A 17,063-nucleotide genomic window follows, 5' to 3' on the forward strand; every position below is an offset into this window, starting at 1 on the left:
TAGCTTCAGCCGAAAGGTATTCTGAGGTGCAGGAGATGGGAGAATGATGCTTATTTATGGTATGGCCTTGACAGAGCGGGTGTGTTTGGAGAAGACTGCAGGCTGGGCTGGCAGAAGGCAAGGCAGCTTGCTGAAGGAGGAGGGGGGCTGTTTGCCCAGCCATGGTCTGGCCATTTAACCAAAATCAGTGGGGGTTTTTTTTTGGGGGGTCTGTTGGGATGGAGAGAACTGTCCCAGTTGGTGGCGGAAGAACAGACTGACTTTCCCTATCCCCATGGATGCAGGAGTTGATGTCTCAGCTCTCTCATCCCTTGTTTTCTTCATGCCTCAATCTAAGGCAGTGCCTTTGCTTTTCACTTGTTCTTTGTATGCTGAGCACTATAAAAAAAAAAAAAAAAAAACAGAACAGGTTAAATTGCAGCAGTTCATCTTATTCTAAGGCACATCGAGCTTTCTAGCTCTAGTTATTTTTAAGAGGTGTTCATGTCTTCTCCCTTTAGCGGTGTTACGTTCATTGCATCCAGAGCTTGTTTAGGGTCACTCCAGGTGTTTTGGGCACCCGGGGAATGCAGGACTGGACCTGCATCACTGTATTTCGGACGTGTAAGCTGTTGCTGTAGCAACAGATTAAGAGTTCATGGGCTCTGGGCTGTGGCTTTGAGCACTGGAAGTAGCTGGGCTGGGAGGGAGAAAGAAGTCTTTATGAGCCTGCAAATAACCTTCAAAGGTATCGGAGGCAGTCAGGGGAAATAACTGGCCAGCTATGTTTCTTGCTGGGTAAACATTTTCCTCCTTTCAAGTGTGCTCCAGAGAGGTATGGGTTGTGGGGAAAGGTAATATCTTTTATTAGACCAAACTGATAGAGGTGGAAAAAAACCAGGCTGTCTTTTAGGTGCATAAGCCCTTCTTCAGAAGGAGGAAATTTTAAGCATAGCAGGAAAACGGGCTGGAAAAATTGGCCCAAGTTTAACTTAATTATGTTAATCCATTAAAGAAAAAGGTAGCTAGTGTCTGTGGAGCAGAGGGGGGAACACTAGCAAAAAAGCTGTGAAAGTTTGTTGTGGGATGAGAGAGCGAAACCAGTACATGGTACCTTTGAAGTGGTGAGGAGTTTTGCAGACAAAATGCATCGTGCCATAAAAACAAACAGCCCTTGTATTTAATTTTTTTTTTAATGCTCAGCAGAGCTATGAGCATACAAAATTTTCTTAAATGTGGTTATTTTTGCTTTTTAAGGGTTAGCCCCTGTTTGAGATCTGCTAGACTAACTAATCTGCAAAAGCAAATGAGAAACAACGGGTTTGTCCAAGAGGCAGAGATTTAGCACGGCTTATCTCACAGCACTCTGTGCTTTTATAGGAAAGCCCTTGCTGCTGTATTCCTGTCTCTGCCTCCCGTCTTCCCCAGAGCTCTAACTGGGAGCCACCCAGTGCAGGAGCCAGTTCAGGGCTGGGAAGCCTTTGGCAGCTGCAACGGTCAAGGCTGGGTTAAGTTTCTCTTTGGTGCTCTGTAGGGTAAATGCTCTTTGGCTAACAGAGACTTGCTTCTTTTATCTTTGCCATGCTTTCGATCTCTTGATGAGCTTTGGTAGTAGGGGACCAGAGTGTGCTCTCGTTGTTCCCTGTGTGCCTCAAATGGGTTTACAAACATGGCCTGCATTATGGTCCCTGCTTCACAGCCATGTTTAGAGGTGCTTAGAGGCAAAACAACTTACCCAGTTACACTTGTGTCAGCCAACAAAATGTGTCACGGCCCATGCTTTGGCACTGTGTGTGTGGGTATGGCCAACTTCCTCCCCCCATATGGGGTGGCCTCATCTGCTGCCCTTACAGGGAGCAGCCCGGGGGTAGGGGAGCTGGCTGGGGGCCCGCAAGGCAGCACGGACAAAGTGGGTGGCAACTTGGCAATGGGCTATGGAGGGTCACAGGGCAGGGCTTGGGTCCTGGTCTTGCTTAGTTGACTGAAAATAAAAATAGTCTGAGAGGTGTTGAGCTCAGAGTTCCTCTTGTGGGTCCCAGCTCTGTGTGGTGTGCTGGGGGCTGATGTGGAGCTAGGCACCATGCTGCCACCCTTTTGGCAGCGAAACAACACCTGCTGGGGGCTGGAGAAGTGTTTGAGTGGTGACTTCTTTGAGATGGGGGGGTATGACTGGCCCAGCAGGGTAGTCTTGTCCTGTCCCCCATGGCCTGGGGATGTGACTGGGCCTGTGCACCCCACTGCAGCCTGGGGTGCCGTGGTGGCTGAGCCACACTGCCCTGTGGTGACAGGGTTGAGAGGTCAGTCAGCAAGTGCCAGAGAAGCACTTGAAACCCTTTATATCACTGAAAACTGTTGTGTTTTGTATTATTGAACCATCACATCTCAGGCTCCAGGATCCAAGTTGCTGGCTGGATATGAGGGGGAAATGCCTGTTTTCCCCGACTCTGCCTTCTTCAGCAAATCTCACACACACACCCCAAATGCCACCCAATTTTAACCCAGATGTTTGCCCCATTAGCCGAGTAGGGTTCGAAGGGTGTGGGGTGCCATGGCTGCACCCCCCCCAGGTTGTTACAGGGCCCAGCGGCACCGTGCTGCTGGAGGAGAGGGGCTATGAGAAGGAGGGAGGAGGCCGGGTTTTGTGCCTGAGCCTTTATCTGAAAGCCATGGGATAAACCCCACAAGGGCAAAGATTAAATTTTTTTTTGCCCCCCTCCAAGCTGTCCAGCTCGGATACCCACCACAGTGCAGCCTCCGAGCAGCTCTCCTCATCCTGTAACACCAGAGTTTACATGCCCTTGTCCCTGAGCTGCTTTGCCCTAACTGAATCCAGCTGTCAGGATTTTGCACGGGCTGTATCTAGGGGGGGTGGGGGGGAAATGGCTTCTTAGCCAAGCTTCGCCGCCCTCCATGTGTGCAGGGTTGCGTGTGGGGCATGTGGGGACGAGTGAGCATGGGGATGGGGCTGTGGAGGAGGGCGGCACAGTGCAGAGCATGGGAAACCTCTGCTGGCGGCTCTGATCCCGTGGAATTTTACAGAGGAATAGCTATTTTGGGAGTGGAGGGTTGTAGTGAACCACAGACATAACGCTGCTTTCCTTCCCTGCTGAGCTAAACCAAACACCTTTTGGATCCTGAGTCCTTTTCCATTACAAAAGTCCCTGGTAAATCCTGGGACGAGGGTATGATGGTATTGTGCCACAGCTCTTCATGTTTGTCAAGACAAATTTCTTGTATGATTTGGGGATCAGCCACTGCAACTTGTACGTAAGTGATAAAACTTGCCATTCAATGCCCTTGAAAGGTTTTGGTGTTTGCAAGGTACTGATCATTCGATGTTTTAAGGGCATCGCTCTCACCGCAGCTAAACTGAGGTGCAGTCCCAGTAGCGTTACCTTAGCTTTTGGTTTTCCCTGGGGAAGTTCAAAGGGCAGTTGAAGTTCTTCATTTATCTCACACCCTGGATCTCAAATATGTTATGACCTAATGTATTCGTTTATTTGCCAGTTTATTATCTTTTGCTGTTTGCTCAGTGCTCTTATAGACACGTTAAGAACCCAACCACTTAATACTACGTTGGAGGTGTTCGCTTATTTGTGTACATGACTGTTTTGGGGACTAACTAGGTCCTGTCGTTGTGGTGATCAGAATTAGTTATATATGTGATACACAGTTTTACTAATTATCATTTTAAAATTAACTGGTTTAGCTTTTTTGAAACAGTTTTTTGCCTCCCCCCAGTCCCATTCCTGAGCATTAATTTCTCTCCCCTTTTGCAAAGGGATATAAAGGGAAGGGTTGGGTTTGATCTAAACAGATTCTCAGATGCAATTTTACTGGTAGTTGTATGCATCACTTGAGGGATAGCATGGGGTAGAAGGAGAAGAGGAGGCAGGAACTCTCAAAATGAGCTCTACCCATAAGAAAAGGGTCTGTGAGATAGTATAACTATACTCTAAAGCCACAGATGTTTTATTGGGCATTTGGCACGATGGACATCTGTAGCTGTGAAAAGTCTCTGGTGTGTTTGGTTTTTTGTTTCTTTTTACAAAGCAGTTACTGGTTATGCTATAAAAGCAAAATTCAAAATCCAAACTGATGTCATTTATGGAGAGCAAATGTTTACCATCAATTTGTCAGGTAAGGTATTAATAATCTTCTACATCTATTAGGTGATTCACCCTTTAGCATCAAAATTTCCTGATAAGGAGAAATGTGCTTTCAAGAAACCCCAGCACCTCACAGCATTAGTTTATCTATGTGAGTTTGTGTGTCCTAAGCTTAAGACGTCAGCGAGCAAACTCCTGCCAAGAAATCCTGCGTATCAGAAGAGTCTTTCCTCACTTCCTCATGTATAATTGCTCTGTTCGACCTGCTGAGTTGTGCCCTGCCCTCCAGTCGTACACAGGGGTGACCTTGCCATCCCTTGGGTGGAGTTGCAGGAGGGTGAAAGCAGGATCCAGCTGCTGGCGAGTCTTTGCTGACTTGCAAAGGGAACGTGCTCCAATGGTGTGTCTGCTGTAGTGCGCAGTAATCTGGACTGGGAGAGGGTAATTGGATAATTTTTCTCTTTATCGGATACTGAATGCTGCTGCAGACAGTGGCAAAATGATTCGAGCATGCAGGTTTAATTTACATGGAGGTTTATCTGTGTCTCCATGACTAGACAGATGCATGCAGCAATCTTTTTTACTACAGGTCATTCACAGCCCTTCTAAGGAGCATGAATCACAAACCAGTACTTGTACCTGCCTGTGAGAGTATCTGGGTCCCTTTGTTACTTGTTTAGGGGCATTTCTCATGGTCCAGGTCAGGCTCTTGAGCTTCTAGGTCACTGGTCTCCTTCCTAGCATCGACTGGCACAGTCACTGTGACTCTTTACCAATTGATCCCTTCTGCTATTTAGAATAATTTAGGTTGGAAAAGACCCTTAAGATTGTTGAGTCCATGCTGTCTTGGTACATCTGCTGCTGGTATTTTGCGCGTGGCCCAATCCTGGTGGCAGTACATGTCTGTTGACGGCGTTTGCTGGTACTGAAGAAACCCCAAAGTCCTGGGTTTCTCTTCATCTCCAAGCTTTTTTTTCTCCCTCTGGCTTTTGGAGAAAAGGCAGCGTTTGTCTTTATAAGCAAGTTCTTTGACACCTGCTTTTGCATAGGTTAGTGTTGTCTAGTTCCCTGGACTAGGAAGGCAAACCCAGGACTGGTATGACGTTGACCTTCTAACAAAGGAAAAAAATGAAAAAAGGACAACTGGAAAGAGCTGTAGGAATGAATTAAGGATTACTCTAATGTAAGAAGCTATGTGTTTCCATTTAGTTAAATGAAGAGGGGTTAAAAGGGAATGAGATTGCAGTCTGTGAATACCTGCAGAAGATGGGGGCGCAGGAATTCTGTTAATAGAGGAGTGTCCAAGATACAGGGATGTCAAGATCTAATGAGTAGAATATGAAATGAGATATGCTTAAACTGGAATTGAGAGATATTTGTTACAAAGAGATTATTGGAATAAGTGTGCGAGCTCTTCGAACTGAGACTTTCTGGACAGCTTTCTGAGAAGAGGCTGTCTTGCATGATTTCAGGTCAAGATCGTGATGCAGAGGCTGCTAAATGAGTTTGTGGCCTTTGCATACAGCCAGGAAGGCTGGATCAAATTAAGTCCTTTGTGAAGTTAAGCTCCATTAATATTTAGCTCTGGCTGCAGACTTGTGTAGTATTGAGCAAGACTTTTGTCTGTCTTAGATTCCTGTCCATCAAATGAGACCTAAATAACAGCTCATCTCTCTTTCCATCTGACAGTTTAACTGAAAGTCCGTCAGGACAGAGACTGCCCTTTGCAGGTACTGGTTGATGCTGAGGTAGTGAGTCTTGGTTTTCAATTGAAGCTCTCCTTAGTAAATGATAAATATTGTATACCAGTTAATCAAACAAATATATGTTTTCCAAAACTAGAGAAAACGAAATGCTGATGTCCTTTGCAGGCCAAAGATTGTCAGTGTCATAGTCATGTGGTTCCATATTTGTTTCCACTGTGTTTTATTATATTTCAGTATTTTTGTCACTCTGTTCAAAGTCTTGCCTTTTGAAAGGGCTTTTACTGAAAGTGACAGTCTTTCTGTGAGGCTTCCCATCCTCTCCTCATCCTCTTTTAGCCTTTATAGAGCTCTTCCCTCTGCCTGGGGATATCCCCAGCAGTTGCATCACCTTCCAGAGAGGTGGATGCTAGCGATGGAGGGTGCTGCTGGAATTTACACAGGCACAATGGCTGAACCGGGCTGTCAACATCACAGTTGCAAAAAGCACAGTGGGATCTTTAAAGACCACAAGTGGTCACGTCTGTGGTTTTACGTTGGATCCAAGCGGAAGCGTATATGACAACGTGCGGCCCCTTAGCTTACACGCTCCAGCCTTGCTCAGTAATGACTCAGAGGACAATACTCTTCCCTTCTGCAACGCCCAGGATTTTTCCCCGACTTTTCCCAGCTTCGGCTCTGCCTGGTGTGTGAGAGGCCGAAATCAGAACTTGCCGTGTTTTACAGGACTCTGTTATACTTCTGCAGGCTTTTCTGTGTGCTTCATCCAGCTGATGCTTTTTTTTGCAGTGTTGATGGAAGCAGCTTCATGGAACTACCGTAAGCTGCCTCTTAGTAATGACCTATTAGTGAAGCCAACAATAACAGCACTGTCTAGACCATCTGAACACAGCTAAATTATTCCTTTGTCCCTTCTTCATTTGCTTTCTCTCCTGACTGTTGAATTGTTTTGGGTGGTCTGTGTTGACCTTCAGGCTTGCTATTTCTCCCTAGCTTTTTTTTCTTTTTCTTCTTCAGCAGTGAGCCTGCTGTACTAAGACTGAAACTCCAAGTTCCTCTCTCATGCACGCAGGCTGGAACCAAAGCCGTGTAGCAGTGCTGGAAACGTGTATCTGAGGGGCAGAGAGATTTGTCATCTTGTAACTTTTGGATTTTACTTCATAGTTGATTTTGCTAAGTGCCGGATGCCCAAAATTCACATTGGTAGTGCCTGGGACCTGTGAGTCTTAACATGTTACAGAACTCAAAACTTGATGAGAGAAGGAGGTATTCTGTTCTTGATATAAGATCCTGCCAAAATGGATCAGTGTACTTTATTAAATGTCCACTATAGCTCAACTCATCATTGCTTCCTGGGAGTGCTTATGACTTTTCTGTGTTCCTCTCCTTTATGTGACTGTGGATATTCCCCCCTGCCCCCAAACCTCTGGGAAATTGCTCTCTTTGAGACCTCTATTATATTTGGTTGGAAGTGGTCTGTGGTTGGATGGGCTGGTGATGTGATCAAATGAGCTTTGTCACAGGAAGAGGATTTTAAAAGGGCAAAAATGCAAAAAAGAGGGACTGTTTCCAAGGGCATGTAGTGATAGGACAAGGGGTAATGGCTTTAAGCTGAAGGAGGATAGTTTTAGATTAGATATAAGGAAGAAATTCTTCCCTGTGAGGGTGGTGAGGCACTGGCACAGGTTGCCCAGAGAAGCTGTGGCTGCCCCATCCCTGGCAGTGTTCAAGGCCAGGTTGGATGGGGCTTTGGGCAACCTGGTCTAGTGGAGGGTGTCCCTGCCCGTGGCAGGGAGGTTGGAACTAGATGGGCTTTAAGGTCCCTTCCAACTCAAATCCAACAATTCTATGATTCTAAAATTGGAGAAGAAAGAAATGAGTTTCCTATGAAGGGAAATAGCTGAAAATAAAGAGCTGAGGATGGAAGAGAAGACACAGGGGACAAAGGGACAGTGTCAAACACAATTGATTTTTATATTTCATTTTTGCTCTCTGTGTAATTGGCTTTTCTTTGTCCTGCTCTTCCATAGTAGAAATATTCCTGTTTATATGTCATGCTGAGGAGAGAGCAGGCTTTGTTATACAAATAATTCGTCCTGTCAGCCTACAATACCCAAAGTGAACTTGTACAAAACAGGCCAGAAGGTTGTTCAGGAGCAAGAGCCCGCTCATGTTGCACAAAGTCACTGGTTTCCATGAGTCTCTGAGTCCATCTGAGCTCTGCGGATACTTCATTGGTGTTGTGCAACTTGCAGCTGTTTTGCTCTGGAGCCATGGCAGAGCCTGGGAAGATGTTTGCTGCGTAGTCTCAGTACTGCCTTCTTACAAGGCTGAAGCATATTTGGGTCCTGCCAATGCTAGATCAGGAGAACTAGATCTTGCATGTCCCTTGGGCACGGGATTCCTGTTGATTCCCCAGCATTTTCTCCCAGGGTGAGCCATCCATCCTGCACCCCCTGCTCACGCAAACCGAGCCAAACAGAGAGCGAGCAGCCTGTGACGCCCCTTTCACTGGAGAGGCTTGGGAATGGCATTTGGGTTTAATTATCCAGTAAGCTTCAGCGCTTGTTTGAATTTTAACTGAACTGGCTGAGCTGGCTGCTTGTTTCCATGGAACAAGGTTCTCCACCCTTCTTTGGAGTCAGCTCGGAGACCCCAAGAGCAGTAATTAGGATGGGCAAGAGGCTTAGTCTGGAAAGCATCAGTTCCTGTGCAAAGCTGTCATGGAGAGGACTGGGAAGTGTCAGTTTTGCAACCAATGATGCAAATTCTGCTCCTGCACTGAAGTTCTTTCAGAGCATGGTGTAGGGTTTTTTTTTCACTTTGTTTTGAACAGTTGAGGCTTCAAGTCATAGTCCCTCTGAAATTGCAGTTCTTTTGGGCTAAAACCACACTGAAAAGTAGTTTAAAAGATACCTAAGCACATAGAAATACATTTCTTCAAGGAAATAACATATTTCTGATTGTGCTGCTTGTGTTCTTTCACACTCCAGCAACAGAAAACAACTTTTCCTGTTCGTATAGGAAGAAGTTTTCTTATCTTATTTTGTAGCAGTGATGGTTTGGATGTGTTGGTTTTTTGTTTTTTTTTTTGGCAAGTAACATTCATGTTTTATTATAAACATTCTCAAATGCTCTTCAGAATGTTCTTTGGCATTGGCTTTTCAAGTAGACGGAGGAACAAAGATGCTGAGTTGACAGCCTAAATGTTAGAAATATGTCTTTCCTTCCGTCTTTCCTTCTGTCTTTCCTTCCATCTCCTCTTGTGACAGGCAACGCTGACTCGTACATGTCCTGGAATATCCTCACAGGGCACCAGTGGGTTAACCAGAGGTTCATCTACTGGCAGGTGCTACCAGGCAGGTCCAGGGAGGTTTGGAGGTGGGAGGGCAGTGCTGAATCGGGTGGTTTTGCCAGCAAAAGCCCAGCTCTACCACTGCCCATTGAAGCTCCGTTTCCCCGTGACATTACGGACTGTGTTTTGTGTCAGTGAGTTCAGGAAACTTTTGTTGTCACTGGGGTTGGAAAAAAGAAAGGGGTGAGGGGCATTTTGGAGATTATAGCTTTGGTGGAAAATTCCTGGAGGGTGATGTGTGGAGTTTCTGGTTTTGTGTTTTGGTTTTTTTAACTTGTCCCTCCCCCCTTTCCCTTCCCCCTCCACAAAAAAAAAAAAAAAAAAAAAAAAAGTTTTGTTTTTTCTTCTTTTTTGTGTTGGTTTTTTTCCTACTACAAAATCTGCCTGGAAAACTGCTTGTCCCCAAAGGTCCCTTTTAACAAAAAAAACCCCAAACAAAACACCAAAACCAAAACTATGGGAACATTCTAGTTCTTTTGGGTTTTTTTCCTGAACTAAAACTGAAAGTTATCTTTTTCTTGAATGTTTTCTTGTAGCATTTCAGGTTATGTTCCCTCCCACCCCTCCAGAAAAACATACCTGTGTTTTTAGTGGGTAGGGAAATGTGAAAGAGGAGAAGAATTGCAATTTAATGTACTTTGATATGAATGTTATTATTTTATTAATTTTATTTTTTATATATATACACACACACACATTGCCTACAGGAAAATGTAGGCATTTTCCTAATGTCTGATGACAAAGGCATTAGAGCTCATTTCTGAGTTCTAAAATAAAAATAACACTGGATTTTAAACATTTCCCCCCATTTTTCCCCTTATTTCTTTAATGAGATGTCTCTGGGTGCACAGCATGCATGAGAAGTCTTTTTTTCACACCTTTTATTTTTTTCACAGCTTCAGTCCTGATACAACCCAACAGGAAAAGCAGGAAAAGAGGAGGTGATGCTGTATCTGAGCATGAGGATCCAGGGCATATATCTCCTGGGGAAAGAACATCAATATTTGGGTCCAGTTCCATCTGACTTCATATAGTTTTTATCATCTTTCACATCTTTGCAGACTGAGTTAAATCTGCAGGCTGCCTTGGAGCAGGGGTGGCTCTGTCCCTGGAGACGCTCTGTTTTACACGAAATGCAGTAGCTGTATTTGTATTTTTACAGTAATAGCTGCATGTGCCTAATACTTCCCTGTCTTCACTCTGTCATGAACATGGCAGCATGCAAAGGGTTTTCACACCCTCCGAATGTGTATGCGATGCCCAAGATCTTGAAAGGGCTTTCAGTGCTTGTGGTTGGTATTTTGCAATGAAATAGTTAATAGCTGCTTAAGGAGACCGTGATCACAGATGTAAAAGTGTTGAGAAGGAGGAGATTGGTTTCAGATCGAGTATGTTCCTCAAAAGTCTTTAGTTACTGCGGAAATCAGAAATACTGTATGACTTCTCGGAGCATGTGTCTCTTCTATCAAGGATAGTCGAGTCTCTTGCCTCTTGTAATGGTTTTGTTGCCCTCTCCCTTGGTTTCTCACTGGCTCTAGTTTTAAAAATCAGTTGTGGTTCTTGAGCATCTTTAATGAAGAGGGAGGAAAGGAGGAGATGAGGAACTGTGATGTACTCCATCACCTGCGTGAGCTTTGTGGGTCCTGAAAGGTTTCTGTCCTATAGAGCATCATCTTGCACCTCACAAACTGGATCCAGCCCCCTGGAAAGTACATCTGGCCTATGAGTCCCTCTCCAAAGAGCCCCATGGGCAGCAGATACGGGCTACGAGCTGTAGGAGCAGTGGCCACCCACACTCAGCCACTGGCTTTTCTGAGGATCTGTCTTGCGTGTGATGAAGAATCCTATATTTCCAAGACACAGTGTGGTCTTTGAATGCATCTCTTAACGGGAAGGCTGCACATCATGGCTTTCGACCCATTTGGGTTGAAAGATTGTATTTGCATTGCTGTATTTTTACTCTGCACTTCCAGGGGTGAGGTTGCCCTGCCACACCTCAGTTGTCTGTCTGTCTTTTGCAGATGAAGAAGAAGCTCTGAACTCTATTATGAAGGATTTGGCAGCGTTGGGCAAATGTGGGGGGCTGCTGGACAACAACAGGAATAAAAACATTGTCCACTCCAGCAAACAGGTAAGGCATTGCTTGAGTCCACCCCACGCTCTGGTAGACCAAATAGGTGCCATGGTGCTCACCATGCTGGGAGAACAGAGTTGGAGTCTTGGGGCTGAAGTTAATAAGTGCTGCAGTAGCTCAGCATGTCAGAAATAACAATTTTGTGGAGGAATAAGCTTTAAGACCTCTTTTTGAAGAGCTGAAAAGAAGCTACAGGCATCCTCATATCACAGAAGGGCAATGGAGGAGCAGAGAAGAGTGATGCCCCAAATCATTCACAAATATAGCAACAGAGCCTGAAACTGATTTTAAATCTCAAATCCAAGGCACTTCTTTCTCTTGCTTAGCACTGAAAGTAGTAGAACTTGTTTCAGGCTATGCAGGTTTAAGATTTGGATTAGACAAATGTTTTCTATTGACAGCGTTGATGAAATACAATATTTATCATGTGCACATTTTACTTCAGATATTTGAAGGACAGACTGCCAACTTTGGGCTGTAGACACCCAGGCTCTTTTGGGAGTAATAATGTCATTCTTATATAAAGCGTTTAAATATTAATTACTGGTGTTTATGCTCCTAAAACCAAACATTTTGGCCCTGTTGTGCATTCACAGTTGATGTAGTGAGCAAAAACATTGTCCCTTGAGCAATGTCAGAAATTATTCGCTGACATTGATACGATAGCTAAAGTGGATTTAATAGCCTGTTTGCGTATGGAACAAAATTTATCCAAACACAGAAGTTGTGAAGAAAGAATTCAGTTGTCAAAATAGCAGGAAAAAAAAAAAAGAAGGGGAAAAATAATTAAGAGGACGGGGAAGCTGCTGGAGGAGCATGGAAGCAGATCCTCTTGGAATTCTACTTCTAGTGCTATGGCTTAGTATAAACTTGCAATCAACTTTGTAATTGCTGAATGCCTAGCGAGGAACAAAATAAATTGTCATTTACTGTCATCATGCATATTTTAATGGCAGTTGTGCTACTAACGAAGAACTCTGGATGCAGAGGGGAAAAATCCTTTCCCAAATCCCTGTAGGCTTCCTAGACACATGCAGACAAAAACACGTGCGCACGTAGCAAGTGCGTTTTAAAGTGTGTCCTGGCGGTAGCAGCTGTCCAAGTTGAATCACTGGATTTGTGTTCAGCCCATGCTGAAATAAATCCAAGATGTTTACAAAACTGACTGGAGAAATTCAGAGCTGGCTCTCTGCAGCTGCAGGCAAAGCAGACAATCCAGCACAGCTTTGGATGGCTCCAAGGGTAGCGTTTTCTGTGAGTTGATGGGTGGGGACCATACCAAGCCATCTCAGGATGCTTTCAGGATAGCAAAGCTTTTTAGACTCCTCTTAAGTAACATACTTGTTTTCTCACAGAAAAAGAGATCCCTGCTGTCATTTTTGAGAACTGTTGTTACGAATGCTGCAGATAGGCAGTTAATCAAATATTTAGCTGAAAATAAGGAAAATAATAGTTTTTGTTGGCTGAATGCTTATCTACAAAAGTTTCATAAAATTGAAGTCTTGTAATCAAATTTGTATCCACAGCCCATCCATTCTGTATCTTCATTTATAAATCACCAATAGAGTTATGTTGTGCTCTGTTAGCTTGAGAATTGTTGGCTGCCTCTTGCATTTGATTTTATTATATTAGGAATCAAACTGTTCTTCCCAATTACAATACTGATGCTTGGAAAAACATTGCCTCCTTTTTTACGATTTCTCTTTTTAGCCCGAAGCAGAGCAGCTGTAGCAGTGTGCTCATAGTTACTCAGAGCTCTCTGATGGAGGAGGCGCAAATAGTCAGCATCCCGCTCTCCTCGCGCATCCGGGGCTGAGGATTCAGACCAACAGGCCCCACGAGATGAAGGGCGTTGGAGTATGTTGAATTGTTGCTTCACTCAATTGGACTTGCTGGAACAAGTCTGGCTCGCGGGACGACGGGAGTCTAGTCTGTGAGATGGGGAGTGGCCAAAATAGGTGGAATTAGGGACTTGGTTCATATTTGCAGCTCAGAAACTTTTAATCGACTTGTTTGGGTCACTTTTAGGGGTTTTTTTTCTTGTTTTTTAGCACAGAAATTGATGGGGGCGAAAAGATTGCTTTGGAAATGCTGTTGTCATGCCTGTGATTTGTTGTTCCTTTAGTACTTAGTGTTCCCTTCTATTTTTTCTTATTTTTTTATTTTATTTTTTTTCTGCGATCAGGTTGGCTGATTGGGCTGAAGGATGCACTGCACAGTCTCTCTTCTTGGAGGGGGAGGGCTGAGGCATGGGGCATTTAGATGCTAAATTTTTCACTCGGGAATCTTGTAGGTGCCTCTCAGGAGGCTCTGCAGCAACCTGCTCACATTGAAATACTTGGATCTGGATGTTCACTTGTTAGATTAAAAAAACCCCAACTTTCTTTTTTCCATGGAAAAATGCTTTTCTGAGGCATGGGAATCCTTTAGTCAGTGTTCCAAATTTCCACTGAAAAACACTTTAAACAAGAATGTGTTGACTAACTAGCCTGTCCCTTTGCGGCTTGCAGCAGTTTCTCGGTCCACAAAGAAACACAAGCAAAGTGCTAGCTCATCCCTGTCTCCTGGAGGGATTCCTTAGTGCTCTCTTGACAGAAATTGGAATTTGGAGCCTGCAAGATGGTATTCCTGGTAGGCCTGGGCTGCACGAGAAAGCAGTCTGTGGTGGTGTGTGCTGCACAGTATTTCTTCCCAAAAAATACTGACAGTTTTGCTTCGGATCATTTTATGAAATGAACTTATCCTTTGGCAAATTGTATGTTTAAAAAAGAAAAAAGTTGCTTGCCTTACAAATGAGTTTAGGACTAAGGCTGAATTTCTGGATGTCTACTGCCTCATGGTAGAACAAACTGGAAATGAGAACAGCAGTGCTCGATACACAGTGCAGATGAGTTTCCTTAGATGTGAAGCTGGCAGCAGATGTGATGGCTGAGCTGGAGTCTCCCGAGTCATGGTCAGGTATGTCAGCCGCTGCCTTTCTACCAGGGTAGAGGGATAGAGATGGACACCCTTTTCCTTCTGCATGCGAGTCACAATCTTTAAAAGTGAGCTGTTCTCTGGGGACAGAAGGATCATCCTGACATTACTCCTAGTGCATCATCTGCACTATTATTCCTCCATTATTCCTTTTATCGCTCCATTATTCCTCATGCATCCTCTGGCACGGCTGGAAGGAGTCCTTTCAGGCAGTCTCCTGGACGGAACAGACAAAGGAGTTTGTTTATAGCAGTGGCTCTGAAGAGGGGAAGGAGGAAACGGCAGAATAAAGATCTGCATTGTGATCGCTAAGGAAGAAGTTGAGTGGGGTAAGAAGGGAAACCACAAAGAATTAGAAATCCCAAACAAAAGCACAGAGGAGAAAGGAACAATTATATTAACATTTATTTTGCATCTGTGTCTGTGCACATCCATGTATATAAATAGTGCTTGGCAACTCACAGTACGAAGTTGGTTGTCAGTGCTGCGCTTTGGTTTAATGACAAGGCATTGGCGTGGGCCTCTATCACAGCCGATGACAGCTAGTAATTCCTCTGCCGTGTTAATTTTGATTGCAAGTTCTCCCACGGCAATAAAGCTCAGTATTTGTGAGGAACGTTTTCCCATGCACAACAAATGTCAGACTGACCTAAAAGTTGTTGTTTTAAGTAAACTACCTCTTGACTCTCTTTTGGCAAGTTGGATGCAGGACAAGGCTTGCTCATAACTAGAATAAAATACAACTAATGTTCTAGGGTGATCTGTTTGTAGGTCTTCAAGCAGCCTAAAAGGAATTTGGCTTTCTCACCTCTGTTTTACCGTTGAGGAATATGATGGGGGTCCATAAATATCACCTTGAAGATAGGAGTGTCTCTGAGGAGATCTGCAGGGATTGCCCCAGCTGGGGAATGGAAGCAAGGGGCCAGAGGAAGGAACAGCACCGGCTGGGAAAGCTGTGGCTGGAGATGGCAAAGGCAGTGGAGTCCTAAAGATTTGGCGAAGAGGCTTTCCCTTGTCTGTGTGTGGAGCTGACTTGGGTGCTAAGAGGGTAATGCCAAGGAGAAATCCAGGTGGAAAAAAGCTATTCCCTGCCAGGTAGGTAGTTTTGGATAAACATTTTGAAGCTTGTGATTTCTGCTGCTGTATAAACCAAAAATACCTCTAACAGGGAGGAGTGAACCCTCTGGACATCATCTTGCCACTGGCCTCTGAGCTGCTCATGTGCTGGGGGCTTGCTTTTTCAGAGGAAAAGAGCTGTAAGGATCCAGAGGGACCAGGATGTCTTGTAGCTTCCACCCTCTGAGAGGAGAAGGGGGCAATCCCAGACAAACCCTTTCTGTCTGCTGAATAACCCAAAGCGCGTGGGGGTTCTGTGCAGATAATTCCTAATGACGCGGATTAGTCATCTCCTATTGCGGTTTAGGGATGTGGTCCAGCTGTCTGGCTTGTAACGAACGTCCCGTTGCTAAAAGCAGGGGCGAGCACAGGATTAATGCAAACAACGTGCACGTCGGGGAGGTGCAGAAGTCCCCTCAGCCTGGCCCTGCAGTGCCGATTTCTCTTGGCTGAAGCCAGAAGTTGAGGTAAAATCCCACTGCTTTGTGACTTTGTACAAAGGAGTAACTAGAGCACTAAGGCTTGAACGCTGCACCCCTCAGCAGGGTTTTCTCATTGTTTCCTAATCCAAGTAGAAAATGAGAGAAGTGAAAATAATCCCATCTGCTTTACCCCCCAGCATGCAGAAGTCAGTCTCCTTTGTTGCCTCTATTTTACCTGGGGGGAAAGCTGAGGCAAAGTAAGTCCCCATGCTCTCCTGGGTGGGTAAGAGCAAAGCTGGAGTGAACCCCTCTTGGTGCAGCGCTGAGGGGATCACCCCTTGGGATGATTGTTCCTGCCTTTCTTGACCTCAGAAGGGTTAATACTGGAGTCAGAAGCTTTGTCCCGGGTGGTTTGTGAGGCAAGGATGGATTTGGGTGGAAGAAGTGATCCAAAGGCCCTGTCCCTGTGGTGTGTCAGCATGGGCAAAACTGTCCTCTGGTTAGGTTTGACAACAGCAGCTTTAAAAGAAAGCTACAGAGGTGAGCTCTGACCAGAATGCCGTTTCTGATGGCAGGTGAATTTGGGAGAAGAGGTGGTGATGAGGAGAGTCTTTGAACTTGGTGCTGGTCCGGGATTTTACAGCGTGGCAGTTTTAGGTGCTTCATCTCTCGGTGCCACACTAGCACATGGGCAGACATGGAGGTGTGGGGCTGTCTCCTTCACTGCATCCCTGCCTGCAGTCGGTGGCATCGAGGCAATGCAGCGAGGGTGTCCCTGTGCCATCAGACGCCCATCTCCACAGGCATGGCATTGCTCAGCTTGGACTTGTACCCCAGTCCAGTTGACCCTCTGGGTGTTCAGCAGTGAGGGTGCTCAGCACCTTCTGTTCCTCTGAAGCCACTTCCATTTTAGGCCTAACAGCATGTTTTCCTGTTCTCTGTGTGTGCTTTTATTACAAACAGCAGTCAGCTCTTCAGGGATCTCTGTATAAGATCATGATTCACCTCGTTTGGAAACACTTTTTCCATTTTTTTTTTCCCAACGTTTTCCTTAATCTAAACCAGCGTGCAGGGCTGCTTGCTCCAGCTCCAGGGGCTGAGCTTGGCCGAGCCCGCTGGGGTACATGGTCCCCGGCCGAGCACCTCGTGGGCAGAAGCGGTTACCCCCTTCCCCCTCCCTCCCAATTCCCGTCAGCACTTCCTCTGAAGCTCAGCAGTTGTGGTCTTTTTCTCTTTGTGAAATTAGAAGTTTTGAGGAAGGAGCTAAAA

General features: G+C 45.2%; 1 protein-coding gene across 4 annotated transcripts in view; it reads left to right on the plus strand.

Moving 5' to 3' along the window:
- Positions 1-17,063, plus strand: part of LOC104632129 (mitogen-activated protein kinase kinase kinase 3) — an 82,593-nt gene that overhangs the window by 28,127 nt on the left and 37,403 nt on the right. For all 4 annotated transcript variants that reach the window (XM_075746754.1, XM_075746756.1, XM_075746757.1 and 1 more), the window contains one exon: positions 11,168-11,277. In XM_075746754.1, coding sequence (XP_075602869.1) covers positions 11,168-11,277 — 110 coding nt within the window. The remainder of the gene's footprint in view (positions 1-11,167; positions 11,278-17,063) is intronic.

The sequence above is a fragment of the Balearica regulorum genome, chromosome 2 (genome assembly GCF_011004875.1).
Source record: "Balearica regulorum gibbericeps isolate bBalReg1 chromosome 2, bBalReg1.pri, whole genome shotgun sequence".
Taxonomy (NCBI): Eukaryota; Metazoa; Chordata; class Aves; order Gruiformes; family Gruidae; genus Balearica; species Balearica regulorum.